Source organism: Mytilus edulis, chromosome 13, assembly GCF_963676685.1.
Source record: "Mytilus edulis chromosome 13, xbMytEdul2.2, whole genome shotgun sequence".
Classification (NCBI taxonomy): Eukaryota; Metazoa; Mollusca; class Bivalvia; order Mytilida; family Mytilidae; genus Mytilus; species Mytilus edulis.
In genome coordinates this window covers 47,123,916-47,147,317 of record NC_092356.1, presented here as the reverse complement: position 1 = coordinate 47,147,317, position 23,402 = coordinate 47,123,916, and the positions used below count along the sequence as shown (strand labels likewise).

General features: G+C 33.0%; 2 protein-coding genes across 2 annotated transcripts; one reads left to right on the top strand and one right to left on the bottom strand.

The window, feature by feature from the left end:
- Positions 1-484: 484 nt before the first annotated feature.
- Positions 485-3,669, bottom strand: LOC139500781 (uncharacterized). The gene is made up of 2 exons (XM_071289621.1): positions 3,559-3,669; positions 485-1,459 (listed from the first exon to the last, which is right to left on the bottom strand). Exon 2 carries the CDS (start codon positions 1,433-1,435, stop codon positions 485-487), a length of 951 nt encoding a protein of 316 aa, XP_071145722.1. The 5' UTR covers positions 1,436-1,459; positions 3,559-3,669.
- An 8,456-nt stretch (positions 3,670-12,125) lies between these two features.
- On the top strand, positions 12,126-23,026 carry LOC139500360 (uncharacterized). Its single transcript, XM_071289104.1, has 2 exons — positions 12,126-12,642; positions 22,713-23,026. The coding sequence occupies exons 1-2, from the start codon at positions 12,126-12,128 to the stop codon at positions 23,024-23,026; spliced, it is 831 nt and encodes a 276-aa protein (XP_071145205.1).
- Positions 23,027-23,402: the final 376 nt, after the last annotated feature.

Genomic DNA, 23,402 nt, shown 5'->3' with positions numbered 1-23,402 from the left:
AAAATTTCAACAACTCTCTGGCATAATTTAGATATTGTTTGCATAACTGAGGTGAAATTAAAATATTGATGGATACGCTTAACGTCAGAAAATGTGAGTAAAATTCTGGTTTCAAAACAGACTTCAGTACAATTTTCCCTGTATACAAAAGGAATTGCCTATATTCTGTGGCCTTCCATCGATCAACTTCATCAAGCGTTCGTGGTTTCCTGGCAAACAGACTAGGAATAAACTTCCTTAGTTGGATCAAGTTTCTACTGATCTCATCTTTTTGATTTGCTGAGATTTTAAAGCCACGTTTTCCTCTTAACCAGAGTAGCAAAAGCCTCTTCATAACACCCAAACAAGCCTGGTGCATATAATCTATGGGAAAGGATTTTATCATGTCTATTGGTAGTTGTGTAAGGGGGGTTATTCGATGATGATGTTCAGTTTGTGCTTGATTTCTGAAATTAATGTCTGTTCGGAGCTCAATGTCATCTATTTACTGATAGGTAATACGACCATTCCATACGCCAGTTTGAGTGCATCTGTCACAACCAAAATAACCAGAGTAGAGTTTGATACCTTTGATCATAGCTTTGGCAGGAGCATCACAAATAAAAGCACATATTTTTATTTTAATATTTTTGTCTTTGAAAATAAATCCATGTTGCTCGAGTCTACTTAGTTCTTCGATAAAGTCATCAAGAAAGTTTAAATTATCGGGCTTGCTATGGCCTAAACATAATGCTACTGGAAATACTTGCACTGAATATGACTCAAAATACATTCCACACAATATTGGCCAAAGTGAAGTGCGTGTGCTCTTAAATAATGGAAGTCCATCAATATTAAAGCTAACCACTATTTCACTGACATTTTCAAGTTCATTGCTTTGAATTTTTTCTAAATTATTGACAAGCCCTCTTTCTAGTCCAAAATAAAAGTATTCCATTCCGGCTTTTGTAATGACTGCAACATTTCGTTTGGTCTTCAACAATGATCTCGCAGTAGATGGAAGCTGATCTAAACCATGACCTTTCAGTATTTTTAGCAATTGGTCTGTTGCATTATGTGAGATATTATTTTGATTTACCCATGTTGTTAAATCTTCACATAAAGATGGTTTTTCTACATTTTCTGACTCATATTCTGAATCTGAAGCTATAATGACATGTTGGTCAATTACATCCCATTCAGAATCATTGACAACACATGTTTCTGAAGTGTTCTGAAAGATTATATCGGTTTCTACAAATCCCTGTTCATCATCAGTCATGTTGTTAACAGTTCTATAATTTGATGTACTGCAACTTTGCTCTTGGCTATTTGGAATACATGTTCTCGGTCTTTCTTCTTCATATTCAAAATTAGGTTCTTGATTGTAACTTTTCTTTAGAGCACGTGCACCTTGCATCCACTTTCTTTTGTAAGCCTTCCTTTTTTCATTCATTTTTCTGTAGATTTAACTTTAAATCTGAAAAAGGTTAAGTTACTAGTTAGCATGCACATTCTAGTTAATCATGCAGAATTTACATAATGGAACAGGGCCAAACAATACATGTACATGTTAAAAAAAATAATGCACACATCATGCAGTTTTAAACATGTAGGTAAATGTATACATGCAGGACCAAAAGGAATACGGTACAGAATCTTCAATATCTGCAGTATTGGGATACTTTTTCGTTTGAATTGTTTACATTTGTCATTTTGGGGTCTTTTATAGCTGACTATGCCGTATGAGCTTTGCTCATTGTTGAAGACTGTACGGTAACCTATAGTTGTTAATTCCTGTGTCACTTGGTCTCTTGTGGAGAGTTGTCTCATTGGCAATCTTCTTGTTTTTATATAAACAAAGGATTGACATATATCGTCTTTAAAAATACAATTTGTACAATGCTGCATGCTTATACAATGCTTCATGCACTGGTGATTAATTCAAATCATAGTGTCAAAGGGTGATTTATACATGTCTTTAAAAATACATGTATAAATCACCCTTTGACACCACCATGATTTGAATAAATCACCAGTGCATGAAAATAAACCAACATTTAAGTGGACTATAACATTCCAATAGAAATCAAGTCCTTAGCTAGGATGAAGAAGTGGTATGCTTGGTATATTAAATGGGTACCCTAATGCTCCATCCTTGTGATTCAATGTATTCCTGGACTTATATCTTCATTATTAAAAATAGTTGTACCCCTTTTTTAAAAAAGTTGTTCCAAACATAATGAATTTTCTCACTTATAAGTCCTTATAAATACAACATTTGAACAATGCTGCATGCTTGGCTGTACAGCAGCAAATACCAATTTTCTAGTCTGTGGAATGCAGTTTAACTCTAGTCCAAATATTTATGACGTATGACAAGGCTATTTAAATTTTTTTTCTGCGACGCTTCCAAATTTCAAACTCAGTAAAATTCAATAGACCTGAATTTCGGAAACGTTCGATTTACATTATCCAGAAATTCAGGTCTATCAAATTTTACTGAGTTTAAGATTTATACTTTTCAGAAGTGATGTATTTTGGTAGTTCTGGGATATCATGTTGAAAGAAAAATAAATATTTGTCCACTTCAAATGGAATCTTATCTTATTTTGTCATTTCTTATGGATATTTCTGGAAATATTTTACATCAATAAGCACAAAAAAGGTAGGACTTTGTAACTACTTAAAAATTTCTAGCCGGCATTAAGATTTCATGTCAAAATTAGGTCGCAAAGTTACCCCTTAAAATTTGCTCTCAAAGTCCAGACGTAAAAAATGGCTTCAGCGTTATGACGTGGTAGGAAGGCGTCTCAGAAAAAAAATAAAATAGCCTTGCCAGTCGTCATAATTATTTGGACTATAATAACCCATGATAAATAGGGGTTCCAACTATATTTCCCCAATTCAAATGCATTGATCGCCTAAAAAGACCCCTTTCTGGCGCCGCCACGGGAGATGGATAAATGAAAAAGTGATATGTTAAAACAATACACCTTATCGCTATTCCCGGCTGACCCGTCCGCTTGAACTTTTGACGTCAACAACAATCACTTTTCCATTGTGGCGTCAGACATTTTGTTTTATGACGTCAAAATTTTACGGGAACCTGTGTGATTTCCAGCAATGGCGGACAAATAGCGATAAGGTGTATACGTAAAAGGTCATTTGGAGACAAAATTCAACCGACTACCCTTAGTAAGTGTTAAAACATATGTTATGTATAACATTATACCACACTACATTTGACTAAAAAAAAATTATAATTTAATAGGCTTTACTTTTTGTCATTCCTGTGCCATGCACGGGTCCCCCTTTTTTACAATGTCAATGGTTTGTACAGACAAAAGAAAAAAGACGCAGTGCAAATAAAACTTCAGTTGATTTGTCGTGTTTTCATGATTCTATAAACTAACAATGAAAATTACTTCGGGGTCAACTGTATATTTAAACATGAAGCATTTACCCGCCACAAATTATGGCCATGTTGCGTAATACTTTGCTTGGGGTCTTGTTTATCTGTTATTGGTTATTCCAAGATGCAGTTAATATAATTTTAAACAAGGCCATGCAAATTACCTTCTTCTTAATTGTATTCAGTTGTGAAAATCGTGAGTTGTTTTTTAAGGTTCAATATTCTGTATTCTGTATATATTCTCTTCAATCGTTTGTGGTGTGTTTCGCTTTTCCGCTATATGGTTTAAATGGCCGAAGCTAGCACGTTTTGCGAGTTTCGAATTAAAAAAAAAATTTCAGCTGTCAAATGTTGATTGAATATTTATTGAATATTCCATTAAAGAATAAAATATTTTCAATGAACTTATTTGAAGTACATTTAGAGAAATTATGAAATTCGAAAACAAACTTTCGGTGGTTCAAATTGCGCATGCGTATTTCGAGACCCGCGAATATTTGAAATTGAAGAGAGAAACGAACATTTTCGGATTGTTGCTGTTTGCTTACATAATTTTATGTTGCTGTCTTGAAATATGGAAAATGCATTCTCGTATCTTTATTCGTAAAAATAAATGCAAATTATACAATATCTATAAATTTCAGATATAACTTTTGTAAATATCTGAAATTATAAGTGACAGTTTTTTTTTCTAGTTTACAAACTGATTTTAATCATCATTTATTCACTGAAACGATACTTTTTTTAAATATTTAAATACAAAAATCCGTATAAATAATCAATTTTGGGTGAAAATAAAGGAAATTTGGTCTGGGAAAAAACAACGTTGCTGGGACGTTGTAGCAATGTATCGTGTATTTATGCCCCTAAATGTTACATACAAACGTTCCAACAATGTTACCTCAAAACAATAACACCAATAGAACATTTTTACAATGTTGTGTGGTAATGTTGTGATCACGTTTTGTTATAACATTGCTATCTTATGTTTTGGGAACGTTGTCACAATGTTATAATCCCGGTATAACATTCTGGGGACTAATCCGTAACGTTGTCAGAATGTTACGTGTTTACTGGGATTCAACTTCTCAACATCTCTCTGCAGACTTGACAATGCTGACATGTTCCAGTAGTTACTCTCAAAGTGGTTTACTGCACGGGGAAGTATGCCACAAAATCATATTTGCAACCATTTAAATTCCAGCAGCAAATGCTCTATCAGGAATCTATAAGATCTAAAGACAAAATAATAAACTTGTACATGAGGCAAATAATATTCATCATATTCATAACAGTAAATAAGCTTATTCAATTCAACCTTTTGTTTATAATTACGATGTAAGCTATATCTACTGAATTTTTTAACATTAGAAACTAGGTAATTTTACATTGTACATGTATATACAAAAATGTTTCTTATAAATCAATAATACATTATCAGCCAAGCAAATTACATGATTTGTCAAAGATCTCAAATAAACAACGGTTACTGTTAATTTGGGAAATTTTTTTAATGTGACTGGCCAGATTTTTACCATCGATTTGTAAAATACCTTTAAATTTTATCACTTGCACCAAAAAATTACCGTTAACATCATTTGGCAAGAATTTTCAACATTGTTCTTCATAAAGGTACTCCTATCAGGCAAAAAAATATATATATGATATAAACGGTTATCCGACCTACCCTACTTTAGAGCGCCAACCCAAAGTCATTTTATTTCCATTGTAAATTGAACTATAAACTGAGCTTGAGTAAAAAGTGAAGTTAGTGTTGCCAATACTATATTCAATTGCCTAATACAAAACAATGTACATCCTTATGTTCACAATCATAATATGACAGCTGTTTTAAGGAAATTAGCGACTTCTGTGATGAAATAAACACTTTGTCACCATTTTTTTCCAACCAATATTAAAGGGAAATAATCCAATAATTAAATATACGGGTAACTCGTCCCATGTTCAACTCTGACCACAACAAGAAAAAATACATTACTCAAAATCATGACGCATAAAAGTAAAATGAAAAAGTAAAATAAAATGGAAATACCGACCTACCTACCCTATTTTTTTTAGGTATGTAACCTTAAACAGACATATATTTTATTTGGCCTTATGAAATGTATGCCATACGTTAAGGCAAGATTTTTGGAATTGTTTTGTATTTAAGTAGGTTCCTCCTTCTAACATGCACTAAATACAAGTTTTTTTTTCCATTTCATTGGTTAACCTATCCCTTATCTATGATATCTTTTTCTACAGGTCATCATTTCATTCGAGTTCTCTGGACTTTTCAATATTAAAGTCTGCGCATTTTCTTTAGACAATAAATAGGGTCACAAGAGTAGAAAAAAATGTCTATTTTATGGTTATTTAGGCAAGATAATAAACATCATGTAAATGAACCTAATCAGAAGATATTTTCCTGATATTTTTTTTTAAATAATTTCCGGCGAGAGTGTCGTCCTATTAATATCTTCAGAATTATTTTGTCATTGTGATCATCTTTCAATAATTGCACATGGATTGTATTACATGTATAATGAAAACAAGGGAATTTTTATAGGGTCTTTATATAATATAGAAAAAATAAAAATTATCATTATTCATAATTGAATATGATTTCAGAGGGCAAACATATGAAATCATTCGTAATTGGATCCAGTAGTAATTGCGTCCAGTGGAACTATACAATAAATTCATGACTTTATATATCTGCTTTCGTAAACCAATTATCGTTTTTGTAAAAACTCCATACCTCAAAAATTGTCAAAGTTGATTCAACATCACCGAAAACAACATTCGAACCTAGATGTAGAACAATTTGGTCTTGGTTTTCCGTCTTCATTGCACTCATCGACATCAGTTGGGAATAGAATTCTTTCCAGTCATTCTGTACTCTGGCACCAGGTATGCACAGTGTTCTAACTGTGTAATCAAACATAGGTACAAGCTGCTTCAGGTTGGAATCCCCTGCAATTAAAACGCTTCTCAAAACTTTATCAAGTGTTCAACATATCTATATTATAAGTATGACATAATATTGATAAAAAATGTTTAAAAATTTAAATACTACAAAACTTTAACTGCAGGCAATATAAAACACTGAAAATGAAACACTAACAGTTCAAACGACTATATTTTGTATTGATACAAAAACTAAGCTGGCTACTTTATGTCTCTTTTTATGTATAACAATTATTTACAAATATATACAAATCTAAAATTTAAAGAAATAAGTTCGGTTTTGGTACAAAAATACGCTATCGTCATAGTTTTCTTGCTAGTTCGTCTCCAAAAGACGATGCCGTGTAATAAAGAATATATATATATATATATATGTACAAAGACTCTCAATATCTATTTACATATGTTATCAAAATGTTGACAAAATATAGCTTTTTCTTTTTCGAAGTGAGAAATTTGAAAGATGGACGATAAAAGGATGCAGCATTAGCGCATAGGATGATGGGAGTTTGAAAGCACCATTCCAGCAGCCAATGAAAACCGCCATCGCAACTCAACCTAATTTAAATATTGATTTGGGCATATGTAGAATATATAAGATTAATCAAATTTAAGGAAAAAAAAAACTCAAAAAATTTCTATAATATGAATATATATAATATAGGCTAACACCTAAATAATGATAAATTTAAAACATTTACTTGAAATGTTTTTATATAAGGCAATCTGGCGCAATACCCGCAAGGGTAGTCGCCATTAAACTTTATTTAGTAGTAGTAGTAGAATATTTCCCATCCGACCTCTGTTATGATGTACAAGATCACACATCATCGTGTCGCTATATAAACACTATACATCTGTTCTGTGCACCGTTTTGTATATAACTAAAATATTAACTAGTTTTAAATAAATATGCCATATATGCACCAGTTATTAATCATCTTTATTCTGATGGAAAACTTAAAGAAGAAGGAACGGGTTGGAACCATTGTCACATTGGCATTAATTGGACGAGTCTTACAAATTCAACGATTCGCTAATGAAATTGACCATTTATAGTGATAGGAAATTGACCTCAAATGTTAATACTGCACTGCCGCAAAATTAACAAGTATCTGTTAATAAGCCTAATGCTGGTAGCGCAGATAAATGACCAACGATTGTGTTATCATGTTCTTGACAAACTGAGCCGGTGTCTTTTATTCCCTTAAGAACTCAGTAGCAGGGTTGGCAAATATTACCCACCGGGATTTCCCGGGCTGGGCAATACTCCCAGAAATGGGAAATAGTGGGCATTACTGGGCAATATGATTTTGTAAGCTAATTTTAACACAAAATAGTAAAGACTTGCTATAGTTTCATAGTATAACAGCTATATATTTTTTATACAGATAACCATTGACAGTCATTTCTAGAAAATTCATTCTCTTCTCTATTAATTTCATATGTAGGCAGAATACAAGATTTGCACATTTAAAGATACCTTTTAATTACCAAGTATTGATTCAATAATCCAAACTTTGAAAAATGCATTTTATTGCAGTGTTTTAGTGAATTGTTAATATTAATTGTTATACATTCATATTGGTAAATAAACACCCTACAGGGTCATGCTATTAACACTTATAAAATTGAAAGGACTGATTATTGTCACATAAACAAATCTGTCTTCTAATCTGAATAGTTACTTATTAATTAGTGACAGTACATACACATTATTTAAATGTGATGTTTCTTTAATACATGTAATTGTTAATTCTTAATAGGAGCTGTATTCATTTGATAAAAAATGATTTATTTGCTTTCTATTTACAGTTTGCCAATCTAGACAAATGTTAAACAAACAAATAGGGTATAAATATTTAATAAATGTATTGCATTTGTGTTTATCACTGAATCCTCTTTAAAATTCAAACAAAGATTTTATATTACCCAGTATTGCCCAGTATTACCCACTAAAACCCAGTAAAACCCGGGTTTTCCCAGGATTTCCCACTGGGCTGGGCAATACTCATAAAACCCGGGTTTTTGCCAACCCTGCTCAGTAGGGTTATAAATGTGCTAATTTCTCGTTTGATTTCCTATCAGTATAATACATAATTAACATAGCACATGATGTACTAGTCTCGTCGAATTTTTAAATCCAGTGGTAAAGTTAATTAGGGGCTGACGGGTCGCAGAGGTTCACTCCATTATTCAAAATAAGCTTTTTCATAATGTTCACATAATGTCCTTCCTTACTCCTCTAGTATGCGTTGCGGAACATATTGACTATATAACTTTTGTTCCTGTGTTAATAGGCTTTCGAATGAGGTATAATAACAGCAAAGGTAACGTGAAAATAAAAAAAAAGATAACGTTGAGTATTTTAATACTTATATATATATATATATGTTTTGGTATTCAGGTCGTCCATGCATTGAACAAAGGAATTTCGGTTAAAAATAGTTAGGGATATAATAATCCGAGATCTCAATATAACAGTTTCGTTTTCTCGAGATAACGATATATTTTTTTATCGAGATGTCGATATATTAAACCGAGATAACGATTTAATAATCCGAGATCTCGATATAACAGTTTCGTTTTCTCGAGATAACGATATATTAAACCGAGATAACAATATAATAATCCGAGATCTCGATTTGATAAATCGAGATAACGATTTGATAATCCGAGATAACGATTAAATAATCCGAGATCTCGATATAATAATCCGAGATCTCGATGTAATAATAATAAATCGAGATAACGATATAATAAATCGAGATAACGATATAATAAATCGAGATAACGATTTAATAATCCGAGATCTCGATATAACAATTTCGTTTTATCGAGATAACGATATATTTTTTATCGAGATCTCGGTAAAACGGTAATGTTTTATCGTGATCTCGAATTAAAAAAAATATTTTCTAATGTTTTGTGTGTCCCCTTACGGCTTCCGTATATACCTGATAACTTTTTAATAAGAAGAAAGCTTTTAATATTATGAAAACGAGTTGTCTGATACTGCACTAAATACACAGAATAAAAGAGAGACGGCAGATACAGTTTTACCAAAGGTATAGTCCTACTCAAAAGAAAACAAGAAATGATAGCTATAAATCAGTGTTAATTTTACAACGTATCATCCCTCTTATTGAGGCTGTATGACAAAACAATGTTAAAGGTTACAACGCTACATATTTACCTTAACTGTGAAATAATTAACAATCACCGTGGTTCTCTGTGTGTACCTGTGATTCCTACACCAATACAAACTACAAATGTATGTGTGTACCTGTGATTCCTACACCAATACAAACTACAAATGTATGTGTGCACCTGTGATACCTATACCAATACAAACTACAAATGTATGTGTGTACCTGTGATTCCTACACCAATACAAACTACAAATGTATGTGTGTACCTGTGATTCCTACACCAATACAAACTACAAATGTATGTGTGCACCTGTGATACCTATACCAATACAAACTACAAATGTATGTGTGCACATGTGAATTCCTACACCAATACAAACTACAAATGTAAGTGTGCACCTGTGATTCCTACACCAATACAAACTACAAATGTATGTGTGCACCTGTGATTCCTACACCTATACAAACTACAAATGTATGTGTAAACCTGTGATTCCTACACCAATACAAACTACAAATGTATGTGTGCACCTGTGATTCCTACACCAATACAAACTACAAATGTATGTGTGCACCTATGATTCCTACACCAATACAAACTACAAATGTATGTGTGCACCTGTGATTCCTATACCAATACAAACTACAAATGTATATGTGCACCTGTGATTCCTACACCAATACAAACTACAAATGCATGTGTGCACCTGTGATTCCTACACAAATACAAACTACAAAATGTATGTGTGCACCTGTGATTCCTACACCTATACAAACTACAAATGTATGTGTGCACCTGTGATTCCTACACCAATACAAACACAAATGTATGTGTGCACCTGTGATTCCTACACCTATACAAACTACAAATGTATGTGTGCACCTGTGATTCCTATACCAATACAAACTACAAATGTATGTGTGCACCTGTGATTCCTACACCAATACAAACTACAAATGTATGTGTGCACCTGTGATTCCTACACCAATACAAACTACAAATGTATGTGTGCACCTGTGATTCCAACACCAATACAAACTACAAATGTATGTGTGCACCTGTGATACCTACACCAATACAAACTACAAATGTAAGTGTGCACCTGTGATTCCTACACCAATACAAACTACAAATGTATGTGTACACCTGTGATTCCTACACCAATACAAACTACAAATGTATGTGTGCACCTGTGATTCCTACACCAATACAAACTACAAATGTATGTGTGCACCTGTAATTCCTACACCAATACAAACTACAAATGTATGTGTGCACCTGTGATACCTACACCAATACAAACTACAAATGTATGTGTGCACCTGTGATTCCTACACCAATACAAACTACAAATGTATGTGTGCACCTGTGATTCCTACACCAATACAAACTACAAATGTATGTGTGCACCTGTGATTCCTACACCAATACAAACTACAAATGTATGTGTGCACCTGTGATTCCTACACCAATACAAACTACAAATGTATGTGTGCACCTGTGATTCCTACACCAATACAAACTACAAATGTATGTGTGCACATGTGATTCCTACACCAATACAAACTACAAATGTATGTGTGCACCTGTGATTCCTATACCAATACAAACTACAAATGTATGTGTGCACCTGTGATTCCTATACCAATACAAACTACAAATGTATGTGTGCACCTGTGATTCCTATACCAATACAAACTACAAATGTATGTGTGCACCTGTGATTCCTATACCAATACAAACTACAAATGTATGTATGCACCTGTGATTCCTACACCAATACAAACTACAAATATATGTGTGCACATGTGATTCCTATACCAATACAAACTACAAATGTATGTGTGCACCTGTGATTCCTATACCAATACAAACTACAAATGTAACAACCACGATTTTGCACAAGTGCTGAAAGTGGCATTAAACACCAATCAACAAATTAACTACTTTGACAACATTAACAATTTATCATAAACATCTAAAAACTGTTATAACATTTAACAGTTGTAACACACATTTTACAATATATATATTATTTGTATATCATATCAATTGCTTTATCTTTAAGAATAACAAGGGTGCCATTAATAAATGTATGCACATTCATTTATAGCGATGTATAAAACATAATTATAATCTTGTGCGAAGTAAGTATCACGTATTGCTACGTAAAGTATCATAATGCTATTGATCAAACTTTTAAATTACTACGCTGAGAGCAATACATGATTTAGATGACAGTTAAGGAATGAATCAGTTTAATTGCACCTGGACAATATTCTGGATCCAGAAATCTACTTTTGAAAAATATAAAAGTCTAATATTTTAAAAGTGCGAATACTGATGCATGGACATTTTGGTTGAAATTTATGTTTTACTCATTTGATGTTTGAAAATTGTTTTTGATTTTAAATATCAGAATTTCGCTCTGTGCGTGTTGATAATGGCGTGTGGAAAAAAATCTATACATGTAGTTGAAACATCTAATGGCAATATGTTATCTCGAATCAAACGTACGAGTCTCTTCAGTGAAAATTTATCTACTAAACGCGGACAAAATTGTCAAATGTTAAAAATTATTGGACTTGTTATAATCCCAATAATTGCAATGGTTATAGAAAATGCAATCAAGATATCAAAAGATGAAGCAATATTGTGTCAAGCAAAGAAAGTACGAGAAAATATAGTGTTTAGTGTCGAAATTGGTCTTCTTGTTCACTCTTTACAAATAGAAAGAGGGACAACTGCTTTATATATCAGCTCAGGAGGGAGTCCTCTAGCTTTAACCAGTTTAAAGACTAAACGACTTGATACCGACTCCTCTCTTGACGCATTAAATGGATGGATAACTCTTTCATCTCCATATCATTTCCGGTCTCGTGAGGCGTACCGTGCCCATCTTCGGACTTATCGAGACAATCTTGACCCTTTCAACACAACGATAAACGCAGCCATCAACTTTTATTCGAATGACAACGAGCTTATAATTGGATGGGTAGGTTCTACTGTACAGGAATCGAACAGTGAAACCTCGTGGCAGTTATTGACTGCTTATCATATGTTGTTACTCAGCAAGGAAGAGGCAGGAGTAGAACGAGCTCTTGGGAGTACCTTTTATGCTAGAGGTAGTATATATAGTTTTTTTTACACATTTCGAGTAATACAATATCTCTGTATTCAGTTTTTCTCCCAAAATTTGCAAACTTATATATATTAATGCAGTGCCTTTTTAAGTTTATACTCATTGCAGTTATTTTCTTCCATTTTTAGTAAAAAGTATAACGAAACAAATAAAATGTAGTCGGCTTAAACAAAGTTCTCCAGTTTAAAACGTCTCTCGATTCTTACTTCAAATAATAAGCTTGATTAACAGAAAATTGTAAAGCATAGAGTATCGTGAACATAAATTTTGAAGAAAAAAATTATGGCGCATTGGTGTGAAAAGGTTGTTTCTTGTAAAATTGAGAATGGAAATGGGGAATGTGTCAAAGAGACAACAACCCGACCAACTAAAAAACAACAGCAGAGGGTCACCAACAGGTCTTCAATGAAGCGAGAAATTCCCGCACCCGGAGGCGTCCTTCAGCTGGCCCCTAAACAAATATATACTAGTCCAGTGATAATGAACGCCATACTAATTTCCAAATTGTACACAAGAAACTAAAATTATAATAATACAAGACTAACAAAGGCCAGAGGCTCCTGACTTGGGACAGGCGCAAAAATGCGGCGGGGTTAAACATGTTTGTGAGATCTCAACCCTCCCCCTATACCTCTAACCAATGTAGAAAAGTAAACGCATAACAATACGCACATTAAAATTCAGTTCAAGAGAAGTCCGAGTCTGATGTCAGAAGATGTAACCAAAGAAAATAAACAAAATGACAATAATACATAAATAACAACAGACTACTAGCAGTTAACTGACATGCCAGCTCCAGACTTCAATTAAACTGACTGAAAGATTATGATTTCATAATATGAACATCAGGCACAATCCTTCCCGTTAGGGGTTAAGTATCATACCATCATAACATATATGAGAAGAACATAACCCGTGTCATGCCAACAACTGTTTTTAGAATAAATGTGTTTAGTTCCGATGCAGAGACCTTATCAGTGACTCAATATTAACGCCAAAATATGCAATCTTTAATGACTTGACAACAGTATCGTAATTATATCCCTTCTTAATAAGTCTATTCAAAGGTTTTGTAAGTTTCTGAGGTGAATACTGACACCTCTGTGCTTTATAAAAAATATTTCCATAAAAAAACTGGATGTGAAATACCTGAACGTATTAGAAGTCTGAATGTTGAGCTATATTTACGAATGATGTCTTTATACCGATGATAAAATTTAGTAAATGTTTTGACTAGTTTGTGATATCGAAAACCCTGGTGTAATAATTTTTCAGTAATACATAAATTTCTCTCGTTAAAATCTAAAACATTGTTACATACACGAGCGAATCGTACAAGTTGAGATATATAAACACTGTAAGATGGTGACAAGGGAACGTCACCATCTAAAAACGGATAATTAACGATAGGAAATGCAAAATAATCCCTTTTATCATAAATTTTAGTATTCAGCTTTATAAAGACATCATTCGTAAATATAGCTCAACATGCAGACTTCTAATACGTTCAGGTATTTCACATCCAATTTTTTATGGTAATATTCTTTATAAAGCACAAAGGTGTCAGTATTCACCTCAGAAACTTACAAAACCTTTGAATAGACTTATTAAGAAGGGATATAATTACGATACTGTTGTCAAGTCATTAAAGATTGCATATTTTGGCGTTAATATTGAGTCACTGATAAGGTCTTTGCATCGGAACTAAACACATTTATTCTAAAAACAGTTGTTGGCATGACACGGGTTATGTTCTTCTCATATATGTTATGATGGTATGATACTTAACCCCTAACGGGAAGGATTGTGCCTGATGTTCATATGATGAAATCATAATCTTTCAGTCAGTTTAATTTAAGTCTGGAGCTGGCATGTCAGTTAACTGCTAGTAGTCTGTTGTTATTAATGTATTATTGTCATTTTGTTTATTTTCTTTGGTTACATCTTCTGACATCAGACTCGGATTTCTCTTGAACTGAATTTTAATGTGCGTATTGTTATGCGTTTACTTTACTACATTGGTTAGAGGTATAGGGGGAGGGTTGAGATCTCACAAACATGTTTAACCCCGCCGCATTTTTGCGCCTGTCCCAAGTCAGGAGCCTCTGGCCTTTGTTAGTCTTGTATTATTTTAATTTTAGTTTCTTGTGTACAATTTGAAAATTAGTATGGCGTTCATTATCACTGGACTAGTATATATTTGTTTAGGGGCCAGCTGAAGGACGCCTCCGGGTGCGGGAATTTCTCGCTACATTGAAGACCTGTTGGTGACCCTCTGCTGTTGTTTTTTATTTGGTCGGGTTGTTGTCTCTTTGACACATTCCCCATTTCCATTCTCAATTTTATTTTTTACAGAGTTTGTCTTTAGTGCCGTGTGGAGGCAGTAGAGTGCCTCCCCGTGCTTCAGGTTTATGCTCTTATAATATACTAGATTATGGAGTGTGTGTCCGAGCGAGAACTGCTCTAATTCATTACTTTAGGAATATTTATCAAAAAGTAGTATTTCAATATTCAGCCCCATTCTACTATTTAATACTGATAGCGTTTGACATTTTTAGCCGAACAAATTTATCCATTTTATATAACTTCAATTATTGTATGCTGGTTCATATCTTTGCTCCTTTATTATATAATTCACTAACAAAACAATTATGAAGCTTAGAAATGGAAAATTACTTAATACCAAACTTGTTCAAAGGGTATCCACACGTCTCAATCTTCAAAATCGGTTATCTAAAAACACTACCATCGCTAACATTTTTAACAATAAAAATCGTGGTTACCCTTCTATCGATAAGTGTCATGCCAAAAAATGACTTACATGTCCCCGTCTTTCCACCAACGATACGGTAAGGTCCACGTTTAATGGTCGCACATTTTCTTTAAATTTTGAAACTGATATAACTTGAAAAACAAACAGTATTATTTATTTACTCACATGAAACAAACCGGGGTGTGGTATTCAGTACGTAGGAGAAACTGGACGATATTTATCTAAACGCACTCAAGAACATCTGTATCGTTTTAAAAGACCCAATAAATTCAAAAGTATCATTTACCAACACCTTAAGAAGCACAACTATCCTTTTAAATATTTAGCAGTTCAACCGTTAGAAGTTGTAAATAAGCAGCCTGGTGAATCGCATTCAAAGTTTGTACGATCACGGAAAATAATTGAATTAAATTGGATTAAAAAATTACAGACAGTTTACCCTCTCGGTCTAAATGATAATATCATGGGAATTGGTAATATATCTAGAACCAATTCCGTTAACATTTTGGATATAGTTTCTAAAACTGTTCGTAAAAAACGTTCTCACGGTCGTAGAACAAATCGCAATCAAAGAAAATTTCGGGCCAATCATACCAATATTTCGGACCTAATTTCTATTTCAAAAAACAACGGCAGACATTATCTGTTAACAAAACTCTGTTCGTTACCGGTTAATAAGTTAAATAAAATTTTGGAGGATTGCAACACAATTTCATATAGCAGTCCTATGTATGAAATTGTTCAAATTATTATGGCATATTGTTATTCTAAATTATTTCCCAAAATTGATCGCCCTGAAGATCATAAAAAACATTTTATTAAAATTAAGTATGTCAATAAAGGCTTTGATTTTGTAAATATTGCCGGTATATTTAACGACCATTCTGTTAAAGAACAAATTCCTGGATATTTCGACAATACTGGGCTACCTTTTATTTGTTATATTTACAAGAAATCTACCCGGAAATTTGTGTTTAATTATAGTCAATTGTGTAAAGATGTTAATATCAGTGAAAATACATCTACTTCATGTAATTGCAGTAATTCCGAATATATTTATGGACCCATTTCCCATGTTATAACAGGAGATCTTAACATCGTTCAAGACCGAGAGTTAAAATCATTCCTCAGTAAAGGACCTAAATATCGTCCCCCGTCAATTATTAATTGGAATGAGTGTCGTAATATCATCCACGACTCACTCCATACTTACTGTATGAAATGGATAAAACGGGAAAAAGCTGACAAAAAATCTTTGGACTCTTTTTTTAATTCAGTAATGAAGATAGTTGATGTACGTATTCAACATTTTAAAGAACATTTTACTATAAACAATAACCACAATAAACCTATTTCTCGTATCAAACATAAACTAAAAGAACTAGCCAAGGAATTTGTTTTTGTCCCGGCAGATAAAGCTGCTAATAATATTATTATTGTTTGACGTAAATTTTACATTGAGGTTTTGAAAAAGGAAATCACCAATTCGCCAACATTCCAACTGACTCCATTTTCAGAAAACGAAATCTGTAACAAACATAAACTTTTAGCCACCGCTTTACAAGCAGAGCCAAATACAATGAAAGTCCCAACTATGTATTGGCTTCCGAAGCTACACAAAACCCCTTACAAATATAGATTTATTTCGTCTTCAAGCCATTGTTCAACTACTAAATTGTCTATTCTTCTTACCAGCACACTTGGTACAATTAAAAACCTGATAATAAATTGTTCAAATAAGGCCTTTGAAAATAGTGGAATAAATTACTTTTGGAGTGTCAAGAACTCGTTGGAAGTACTTGATAAATTGCATGCTTATATTGGTGATTTTGAATCTGTTCAAAGTTTTGATTTTTCTACCCTGTATACCACATTGCCTCACATTCTCATTAAGAAAAAATTCACACACCTAATTAAATGGGCATTCAAAAAATCAGAATGTGAATATATATGTTCAAACTCTTTTAGGTCATTTTTTAGTAGCAATAAACAAAAAAACTATGTTAATTGGACATGCTTTAATACTATATATGCCCTTGAATTTTTACTAGATAACATTTTTGTTCGCTTTGAAGATTCCGTATATCGTCAGATTATCGGAATTCCAATGGGGACTAACTGTGCACCACTTATTGCGGACCTGTTTTTGTATTGTTATGAGTTACAATTTATGACAAAAATAAGCAAAGACCCATCGAAACAACATCTGATAAACAAATTTAATAATACTTTTAGATATTTGGATGATATTTTGGCTCTCAATAATGACGACTTCAGTATGTATATTAATGAAATTTATCCTGTTGAACTTACATTAAATAAAGCTAATACTAACAATGACCACTGCCCTTTTCTCGATCTTGATATCTATATCACTAATGGAAAGCTGAATACTAAAATTTATGATAAAAGGGATGATTTTTCATTTCCTATCGTTAATTATCCGTTTTTAGATGGTGACGTTCCCTTGTCACCATCTTACGGTGTTTATATATCTCAACTTGTACGATTCGCTCGTGTATGTAACAATGTTTTCGATTTTAACGAGAGAAATTTATGTATTACTGAAAAATTATTACACCAGGGTTTGCGATATCACAAACTAGTCAAAACATTTACTAAATTTTATCATCGGTATAAAGACATCATTCGTAAATGAAGCTCAACATGCAGACTTCTAATACGTTCAGGTATTTCACATCCAATTTTTTATGGTAATATTCTTTATAAAGCACAAAGGTGTCAGTATTCACCTCAGAAACTTACAAAACCTTTGAATAGACTTATTAAGAAGGGATATAATTACGATACTGTTGTCAAGTCATTAAAGATTGCATATTTTGGCGTTAATATTGAGTCACTGATAAGGTCTTTACATCGGAACTAAACACATTTATTCTAAAAACAGTTGTTGGCATGACACGGGTTATGTTCTTCTCATATATGTTATGATGGTATGATACTAAACCCCTAACGGGAAGGATTGTGCCTGATGTTCATATGATGAAATCATAATCTTTCAGTCAGTTTAATTGAAGTCTGGAGCTGGCATGTCAGTTAACTGCTAGTAGTCTGTTGTTATTTATGTATTATTGTCATTTTGTTTATTTTCTTTGGTTACATCTTCTGACATCAGACTCGGATTTCTCTTGAACTGAATTTTAATGTGCGTATTGTTATGCGTTTACTTTACTACATTGGTTAGAGGTATAGGGGGAGGGTTGAGATCTCACAAACATGTTTAACCCCGCCGCATTTTTGCGCCTGTCCCAAGTCAGGAGCCTCTGGCCTTTGTTAGTCTTGTATTATTTTAATTTTAGTTTCTTGTGTACAATTTGGAAATTAGTATGGCGTTCATTATCACTGGACTAGTATATATTTGTTTAGGGGCCAGCTGAAGGACGCCTCCGGGTGCGGGAATTTCTCGCTACATTGAAGACCTGTTGGTGACCCTCTGCTGTTGTTTTTTATTTGGTCGGGTTGTTGTCTCTTTGACACATTCCCCATTTCCATTCTCAATTTTATTCCATTAGTGCAGTTTATATATATTTTGTATATGAATTTGTTAAAAATCTACATAGTAGATCAAAATTTTCTTATGAGAGCGCTTATTATGAAAATGTTTATATATTTTTTTATTTCTTAGGGGCATAACTCAATTAAAGATGATCGGCGATAATTTTTGAAATCTTCCTAAACGTTTATGATTGCTGATATAAACCAAGTGTAAAAGTTTTATAAAAAAAATGGCAACATAGATTTCTATCAGCAATGTCTCAAACGTGTTCAAAATTCAGTGCACATCAACTTATTTTAAAAGAGTTATACCCTTGGAAACATTAAATATATGGAAATTGCATCGTTAGCGCTCTCAAGTGTACAAGAATTAAAATATGAATTATCAAGGAAACGTAAATGACTTGATTTGCCCCAGTAGAGTAGTAATTTTCTGCTCATGGCATTGCACTATTGAAGTCATTATCTTCCACCTTGAAAACAATCGTGACAAGGTAAATATACGTCAACTATCTTTTAATCCCGGTGTTCAGATCAGTCAGCGATATATATATATGTATACAACCCTAATTAGTACGATGAACACAGTGGGAATACTACTGTATCAAAAATTTGTTTGTCTCAAGCTCATTGACTATTACAGTAATTCAATTTATATAAAGTACTTCAAATGTAACAGTTATTTACCGATGTTCAGAGCAGTCACGTTCATCTATTTCGAACATAAACAAACATAAAAATCATGAGGGAAACGCAATAACTCTGAACAGCACTAGAGCTGGTTTGTCGACAAGGGCGCCATACAAATGTCCATCTATCTAAAAAAAAAAAACCTACAGAAGCCATGCGAATCCGGACTCAATTTTCTTTCGACATTTTATAGTGTGTTTTTTAATGTTGTAATGTTACACTACTGTCTCAGTTTAAGGTGACGATTGGCACCTGTTAACACGTTTATATCCGTTGCATTTTTATGCACATATTCTAAGCCTTTTGTTCATGGGTAGTCGTTTGTTAGTGTGGTTCATAGGTGTTGCTCGTTTAGATATTTTTATATAGACTAGACCGTTCGCTTTCCTGTTTGAATTGTTTACACTAGTCATTTTGGAACCTTTTATGACTTGCTGTTCGTTGTCAGCCAAGGTTCGATGTTGGAGACCGTATTTTGATCTGTAATTGTGAAGTTTCTATACATTGGGACGTGAATATTATTGCAGGGTTGTCTCATTTGAACCATACCACATCTTCTTATATATATCCGATGTAAAAGGCCAGCAAAACGTAGTTTTTAATTGTCTGTAGTGGTAACACTTATGGTTTAACCAGAAGAAGTTTGTCTGGGAGATGATTAACTATATGATTACCTTTTTACTGCTTTTACTGTCATTAAGTTAACATTGTAAAATATAAGCTATAGGAACCTTGCTATTTAAAACATATTATCGCTATTTTGTGCATTTTTCTTTTGATCTTCTTTTGTGATAATTTTCATATCATGCTTCTCGCTTGAGATGGAAAAATTATCGCTAGAAACTAAGGAGGCCACGTGGCGTTGCTAACGAAATTGACATGAAATTGACAACTTCGTCATAGGTAAAATAGCGATAAACAGATTATCATTGGTCATCTCAACTCGATTGCTTTTCTCACTTTCGCTGTACCAGCTCAAGCGAGAAAATCAATCTCGTTGAGATGATCAACGATAATCTATAATTATTGAATAACATGTGGAGCGGGATCTATGTACTCTTTCTGAAATCACCCGCAGATTTTGGATGGGTGAAAAAGTGTTGCTTCGTCTTTTGTTGTAGATGGTGTTTTTTTGTAAACTGCTGTTCGTCGTTTGGTCTTTTTTTGCCATGGAGTTGTCAGTTTATTTTTAATTTATGACATTAAATGTCTCGTTGGTATGTTTTGCCTTTCTTTATCCAGCTGAAGTAGTGGAACTTGTACGGTTGTTTATGCATTGCAGTACGATTTATCGGTGTTTCATGAGTTTGTTACAAGATATCTGTATAGTGTTTTCACAGTTAATATGTTTAGGCCGTTAGTTTTCTCGTTTGAATTGCTTTACATTTGTCATTTTGGGGCTTTTTATAGCTGACTATACGGTTTCTCGTTGTTGTAGGTCGTATGATGACATATATTTGGTAATTTATGTGTCATTTGATCTCTTGTGAAGGGATGTCTCATTGGCAATCACACAACATCTTCTATTTTGTATTAGACCATTTCCTAAAGGAGAAACATATACATTTATAAGTATTGCAACCTATCATACAATTTAAAGATTTGGATGCTTGTCTCCTTGTTACTTATCAGAAAAAATACCTTACATATGTTTTCGTTTTTATTTGAAAGTCTTCAGTTCAGTTGCATAGTTAAACCATTCCGTAAACCTTAAGCTTTAAGTTTGATGATTATCAGTATTTTGTTCTAAACGAAGCTAAAAAAATTAAATCACTTGAACTGAATCCATCAAGTCTCAGAGGAGACATGTCAATCAGAAAGTGGCCTAGATAAAGGAATACTCCTTGCAGCATTATATTAAATGCAATGTCTATTGATTGGTTCCACTATTAATTTATTTTGAATAATAATTCATTGTGTATACCTTACCATTAAATAAAACTGTCGACAAAGTTTTGTACTCAGAATTATAACTATACAAATTGGAGGTGGGTTTTTTTTTCAGAATTGAAATAGGGGTATTTAGTGTGTTAAATTGTAGCACACAATTCTGAAATTTTATTTTCTTAACTTATATCAAAAAAGAATGTCGATTTTGTGTTTGTTCTTTGGTTAAAGTTCTTTGTTTTGCGTTCAGATCAAGACTACCTTTTGAAATTTATAAAGTTGCAGATTTAAAAACAATAAACCAAAGGTTTATTAAGAAATGGGCAACTAAAGACGGACATACTATATTAAGGACAAAGGAAAAAAAGGACAAAAGGACAAAATGCATGCATTGTGTTCACTTTGCATTGCATTTTAAAAATTTGCTGAGTGAAATGAGAATGCATAAACACACTAATAGAGAAAGCAAATATGGATAGTCCAATGTCAAACAAATTACTAAAAACAAATGCGAGCACAGATCTCCTCGGTTCATAAATGTTATGCCCTTTTCAACACTGTTGATTCGTGATTAGTTTGTAATACTATTTGACAAGGAAAAGGGAGAACGGATTGTAACTAATGTGTATGACAAAAACAAATTATAATGATATTCAACGGTAAACCAAATTATAAGAACGACCAAAACTTCAGTAATACAAATTGTATGCAAAGACTTCCGTTTTAATATGTTAAGCTCGGTTGTACTGATACAAATCAATATCTTACTTTCACACGAGATTTTAAATGATTTGTATTTTTAAAAGAAATCCATGGTGATAGATTGTCGAAAGGGATGCATCAATTAAAATATGCATGCAATTATCTCACTTTGACTGAATAGAAATGGTTTTTAATAGAAACTACTTCATGATGTATACACAATAGCATTTCACATATTATACAATGTGAATATATAGAGGCAGATTTAGTGCAATCTACATGTTCTTAATGCAATATTAGCATAAGTTTTACTCAAAGCTGATAAGATATGTTTTTAATAATTCTTGCATTTAATCATTCACTATGCTGACATATAAACATCCAATTTGTTTAGATGGAATAGAGGTATCAAAGAGTCTCCAAAAGTACACATCATCATCATTTTAATCCTTTGTTACAAATCCTTATATTGTTACCTCTTGAAGGTAGTTTTCCATTGGAAGATTTACTATGGTATACAGAAAAGAAAACACTGGGTGAAACATACTTACTTAGAAGTATGCAATATTCAGAAACAGTAATGAATTTGTTAGATGAACGATACACATATACATCACTGGCAACTGAACTGGATAGTATGCGCAAACAAATATCCGTCAACAACGCAACAAGCGCCTCTGTCGTAGCTGGTTTAGTCTGGTTTGACAATATGACGTCATATATCAATATATTGAAGACCATACAAGACACCTTAGCAAAAGTAAATATTATATTAGAAAAAGTTAGTAGATATAAATAAGAGGATGTGGTATGAGTGTCAATGAGACAACTCACTAGCCAAGTCACAATGTATAGAAATGTTACAATTCTGAATATGTCAAAGTACAGCAACCTATAATAATAAGTGATTAAAGGGACACATAATGACTAGTACTAGAAAAAATCTAAATAACAAATGAGATACCCCTATGAAATACACCAACAAACGACAAGCTCTGAACAACGGACTGCTATCTTGGAAAATAAATCAGCTGATGTACTGACCTTGTTTATCATCATAATAACACATTTCATAGTATACTTTTCTTTGTCTTTGTAAATATTACTTTAACTGCTTTGTCTTTTTGACGTGGCTCGGTACTTATACTTTCTGTCATTGGTCGCTCGGTACTTAT

Excerpts from the sequence above, each read along its gene's own strand:
- LOC139500781 (XM_071289621.1), bottom strand. The coding sequence starts at position 1,435 with ATGAATGAAAAAAGGAAGGCTTACAAAAGAAAGTGGATGCAAGGTGCA.
- LOC139500360 (XM_071289104.1), top strand. The coding sequence starts at position 12,126 with ATGGTTATAGAAAATGCAATCAAGATATCAAAAGATGAAGCAATATTG. Across the intron at positions 12,643-22,712 it reads GAGTACCTTTTATGCTAGAG|GTAGTTTTCCATTGGAAGAT; the intron begins GTAGTATATATA and ends TACCTCTTGAAG.